The sequence below is a fragment of the Diabrotica virgifera genome, chromosome 10 (assembly GCF_917563875.1).
Source record: "Diabrotica virgifera virgifera chromosome 10, PGI_DIABVI_V3a".
NCBI classification, from domain to species: Eukaryota; Metazoa; Arthropoda; class Insecta; order Coleoptera; family Chrysomelidae; genus Diabrotica; species Diabrotica virgifera.
Window position 1 is genome coordinate 768,915 of NC_065452.1, and position 6,000 is coordinate 774,914.

At 36.1% G+C, this 6,000-nt stretch overlaps 1 protein-coding gene across 1 annotated transcript; it reads right to left on the minus strand.

Moving 5' to 3' along the window:
• Positions 1 to 89: 89 nt before the first annotated feature.
• LOC126878589 (E3 SUMO-protein ligase KIAA1586-like) lies at positions 90 to 2,285 on the minus strand. Its single transcript, XM_050641397.1, has one exon. The coding sequence runs from the start codon at positions 2,283 to 2,285 to the stop codon at positions 90 to 92; it is 2,196 nt and encodes a 731-aa protein (XP_050497354.1).
• Between the last annotated feature and the right edge of the window lie 3,715 nt (positions 2,286 to 6,000).

Here is a 6,000-nt window from a genome sequence, read left to right on the forward strand (position 1 = left end):
ACCAGTTTTATTATTTACATGACAAGATAACATAGGAACGAAAGGTGTTGTTTAACATACAAAGGAAAGTGTTTCACATTCAATCAAAATTACAAAAACTGAACAAATGGATTTTCTTCTTCCGGATAAGGTTTTGCCGTGCGTGTCCTAGTGTCGTCTGCTGTGCGGTGTCTCCTCAACCAGGTGTTCACATAGGGCTCCACATTCCACTCGGTTATACTTGGTCCATGTTGTTTTATAAACATAAGGCTTGAAACATGTCTGGTTAAGAGTCTAGTTCGCAAATCAGTCATTATCTGGTTCATGAGACTAAAACCTCGTTCACATTCTGACGAACTACATGGAATCAGTTTAGTGCAGTTCAACAACGGGATGAGATCTTTTGGTATTCTAGAAGGTGAATTGGCTTCGATATAATCTCGAAAGCAGTTTGTTATTTTCGCTTTGTTAAGCTTAAACCTTTTGCAGAGATTTTGAATTTGTTCTTCCCCATATCGTACTGATTTGTCAGTTGGGTACTGATCAGTTTCCAGTACTTTTAAATCAGATAGAAGAGAATCGTATTGTTGCTTACAGTTTGAAGAGGCGCTTGATTTTGACTCATGACTGGATTTAGTAGTAAACATTCTTCTAGTTAAATTGTTTATTACACTTGTTATCACTTGTTTGTGATTGATGGTCGCAATTTTTGGATTGTTTGTAATGGGGACATTGTTGAAATTACCGTCCTTCTCAGCAATGTAAGCCTCAAGGCTCTTGGTTCCAGGCGTTTCTTTCAGAGTTTCAAAAAATCTAATGCTTCTTCTGATCAATTTATCAGCATAAACAACAGTAGTTTCTCTGTTTTGCAAAGCCTCTGAAAGCATCGAAAGTTCAGCCAAAATGTCATACATAATGGCTAAATTTAACAGAAACTGTAATGATGATAATTGCCTTGATAGGCCACAGTACATAGATCTTTCAGTAGAACTTCTGTTCTTGTCTGTCTTCGCCTTTTCAAAGTGGTTGTAAATGGCAGAGTAACCATACCACACAGCCGAAACTGCACGATAGGAACTTGCAACCCATCGAGTCCCTAAAACTTTTCCAATTTTTTGGAGTTGTTGTTCCAGCTTTGAGGCACACTCGGAGAGTTCACGTTGGTTTTTCGGTGACTTACTGTAAGTGGAGTATATTTTATCCATAAATATTTGAAAATGATTTACGGCCCCAACTTCATCAACTGCATCACTTAAGGCTAGCTCTAGTCTATGATTCATGCAATGCCAAACAATAATATCTGGGTACATCTCAAGCAATCTTTCAGCTACACCTGATTTTTTACCCAACATGACGCTGGCACCGTCACTTGCAAATGAAACAAAATTTTCTTTCAAGTAATCATCATCAAATCCGCTTATTTTCAAACAGCTTAGCAAACTTTCAACAATTACCTGAGATGTTTGACTGCTCAGTTCAATCAACTCTAAGAACAAAAAATGAGGATTCTGCTCTTTGCTGAATTCACATTTTAAATACACTATTAGATTAGATTTTGAGCCTACAGCTGTTGACTCATCTATAATAACTGATATTTTACCCGAAATGTTTAAAATTGACTTGATAATTTTTGATTTCATTTCACTTGAAACGTGATCAATTATTTCTACAGCAGTATTTCTAGAATGTAGCCCGATTCCAACATCAACATTGTTCATTCTTTGCAATTCTAACAGGTCAAAGAAGTCTGAGTAAGGCCTATTGCTCTTGGCTAGATAGTAAGCAGTTCTGAAAATAACTTTTGTTGTTTCGAGGTGCGAAACATTCATGACATCTGTGACTTTTTCAATAGTTTGGGATTTGCTTACTTCAATAATCTTTTTGGCTGCCTTATGACTAGAGGTTGTTTTGTGGATGAACATTTTTTTTCTCAGCGATCTGAGTTGAGCAGCCTTAGTTTTACCATTAGAAGTAACTTGGTAAGAACACCATTCTTTTGCAATGCTGGAGCGCTCTGTCTTATTAGCACCCAAGTGCGACACGTGTTTACAAACACTACATCCAAGTTTTCCTTCCCTACAATCAATCCAAGGAAAAGCTTGTTTTTTTCGCTCCCACATTTCTTGGTTCCAAATAGATGGCCATTTTAAATTAGTGACTATAAGTCTATCAGACTCATCCGGTTTAGGACAACGTTCAATTGAATTAGACTGTTCGGTTAAATTATCTTTACTTTCCTCACCTGTAGCTGATGATGAAGGAGAAACAGAAGTTGGTTCTTTTTTCCCTACTTCGAAAAATGACATTATTGTTTTTTGCTTCTTCCTCTGGGATTCCATTGCAGTATTTTCCACTACATTTATCACTTATCTCACTTGAATAAAAGTTGTATACTGTACACCTACTATACTTGTTAATATGTACTGCCTAAAGCATTTATTTAAAATAAACATAAAACATGGCATAACATACGCGAATTATTTACTATGATTTCTTCGAGTAAACTATACACAAACCGTAAATAAATAATCCAGGAGTCGAACACAGTTAACAGAGACTAGTACAGAACTTCTCGGTGAACAAACAGACAGTGAATACAATGACACAGCATTTTTCGCGTAGTACCAGACAGTGTAGAAAATCGACAGTGTTGCCGATTTGTACATAATTATCAGATTTACTTAACTTTTATGAGTTTCGTAGAAGTACAGTCTAGTTTTCACGCCGTGGCCGTACTCTCTGGTTTTCGTACACTAGGCAGTAGTAGGCCTAGTACAACGACTCACGGAGAGCGGAGTGAATCGTTGTACTGTATCGAAATATAGAGAGCGTTTTCTATAATCCGTGATTTATTTGCAAAACCTAAATTCTTTATTTTTTTTTCTTTTCTTAACCAGTGTGGGAACGGCGTTCCCACGCGTTCCCACACCATGACACCACTGAGCAGATGGTGAGTTTGGCAATGAAGACAGAAAATGCTATTATGGCTTCAAAAACAAGCTCGAGGTCAACTGTAAATGTTCACGTGATAGATCATCAGCAAGCTTCGTCATCGTCGAGTTCTCGAGTTCGTCGGCAGGGACAGGATGGAGGTTGGCAACATGGGACAAGGCGGACAACGCATGGCAGCTCAAACGTCAATGTAAATTCAAGTGTCAATCAGATGTCAAAATGTAAGATATGTGGAAATAAACACAAAAATAGTTGTAAATATAAAGATTACATTTGTAATATATGTAAAAAAAGGGGCATTTGGCTAGGGTCTGTTTGGCACATAAAGATAGTGTTAATTTTATAGATAGTGAGGCGGAAGAGGACATTTATACATTAGACTGCATAGAATCAAGAATTGTTGATCTGTGCCATGTACAAGTCAAGGTAGACAATCCCTTTAAAATCCAGGTAAAGATTGAAGGCAAAATATATGAGATGATCATTGATAGTGGCGCTGGTATAAGTGCAATCACAAAAGAAACATATATAAATAATTTTTCTCATTTTAGGCTAACCAGTGATGATCTGTTGCTAAAAAGTTATGAAGGTAGTGTCTTTTCACCAGAGGGATATTTTATAATAGATATGGGCTATAAAAGCAAGAAAATACCAGTAAAGCTATACGTTGTGCAAAAAGGTTGTGCAAATATTCTAGGGAGAGACTGGATAAAGGCCTTCAATATTAGGCTTGAAATGATGAATCAAATTGTAAGTAATAGTAAAATTCTAGATCTAATAAACAGTTTTTCAAACGTATTTACTAGTAAGTTAGGAAATTTTAATCATAAGGAAATTTTAATTAAAGCTGTTGAAAATGCTAAACCAGTTTTTTGCAAGCACAGAGCTGTTCCTTTAGCCTATGCGAAAGAGGTAGAGTTAGAGTTAGATAGGTTAGAGAAAGAGGGGGTAATAGAACTAATAGACAATTCAGATTGGGGAACACCTTTAGCCTTTGTTCAAAAATCAAATGGGAAAATACGAATATGTGGGGATTACAAAACAACAATAAATAAACATTTAGAAGATGTGAAATATCCACTTCCAAAAATTGATGAATTATGAAATAAACTAAAAAAAGGTCAACGTTTTTCAAAAATTGATTTACAACTAGCTTATATGCAGTTCTCCTTAAATATTGAATCAAGTAGGTTGTTAGCGTGGAACACTCACAGGGGTTTGTACGCAGTTAAAAGATTACCATTCGGAATAAAATCAGCAAGTAGTATATTTCAACGAGAAATTGAAAATCTCTTTAAGGGCATGAAAAATGTAACAAACTTTTTAGATGATATAATAGTAACGGGGGAAACAGCAGAAGAACATATGACTAAGTTGAGGGAAGTTCTTAGCAAACTTGAAAAGGCTGGGCTGACAGTTTGTAAAGAAAAATGTGTATTTTTAAAGAGGAAGTTGAATACTTGGGGTACAAAATATCAAAAGAATGCCTTAAGAAAACAGATAGTAAAATTGCTGCAATAATAAATGCACCTAAACCAGAAAATATAACAGAAGTTAGAGCTTTTACAGGGCTAGTAAATTATTACCATAAATTGATACCTCAGGCTGCCCAGATCTTAGAACCAATATACAAGCTTTTAAAAGGTAATGTAAAGTTTTTCTGGTCAAAAGAATGTGAAGGGGCATTCAATATTATAAAAGATATAATAGCATTAGATAATTGTTTAGTTTATTTTGACCCTGACCTTCCAATAATAGTAACAACAGATGCAAGTGACAAGGGTATTTCAGGCATGTTAAGCCAAGTTAAAGAGGGAGAGGAGAGAACAGTAGCATGTGTGTCAAGAACTCTCATGCCAGCAGAAAAAAATATTCTACAGTTGAAAAAGAGGCTTTAGTAGTTCATTTTACCATAAATAAATTTTACCAGTACCTCTGCTGTAATAAGTTTAAATTAAGGACAGATCAAAAAGCGCTAGTTGCATTATTTGGAGAACACAGGAGTATCCCTAAAATGTCCGCAAACAGGATACAAAGGTGGGCTTTATTTTTGGCATCGTTTGACTACAGTTTTGAACATATCAAGGGAATAAACAATGCTGTAGCTGATTATTTATCAAGGTCACTAGTGCAGATTACGGGAACAGTAGAGGAACCAGCGGAAGGAATGACATATATTCATTTCACAGAGTCTATAGAATACTGGCCAATTAACAACAAAGTACTTAGAGAAGAAACAGACAAAGATGGCATTTTAAGGGCAATAAAGATGTATATTAAAACGGAAAGATGGCCCAAACATTTAAGTGATGAAATAATGCCATTTTACCATAAACGACAAGAGTTGTATTTAGATAAGCACATAATAATGTGGGGACATCGTATTGCGGTACCATCAAGTCTAAGACCACAAATCCTCGATGAGCTCCATGCAGGACATTTTGGAATAGTCAAGTGCAAGTCATTAGCGAGATCATATGTTTACTGGCCTAAAATAGATTCCGACATAGAGCATAGGGTAAAAAGTTGTGGCCCATGTTTAAAGAATAGAGACAACCCTCCATCAGAGTTTTCACCGTGGCCTGAAGTGGACAAAATATTTGACAGAGTGCATATAGATTTTTTGCAATTAAAAAGCAAGTTGTGCTTAATATTGGTGGATGCTTAGAGCAAATGGGTAGAGGTATTTCCTATAAGTAGGGCGACAGCAGCAGAAACGCAAGAAAAACTAAGGGAAGTTTTTGCCAGAATGAGACTACCAAGGTTATGTGTGAGTGACAATGGACCTCAACTAGTTGACAAAACCATGGAAATATTCTTTAAGAAAAATGGGGTTAAACATTTAACAGGGGCACCTTACCATCCATCCAGCAACGGAGCTGCAGAACGGTATGTCAGGACATTTAAAATGAAGCTGAAAACAGCCCTAGATGATCCAAGAAACTCTGGTATTTCGCTGTCTACATTAATATCAAGATATTTACTAACATATCGCAACACAAAACACCCAGTAACAGAAAGTCACCAGCTGAACTTGTATATAATAGATCATTGCGAACAAGAATGTCA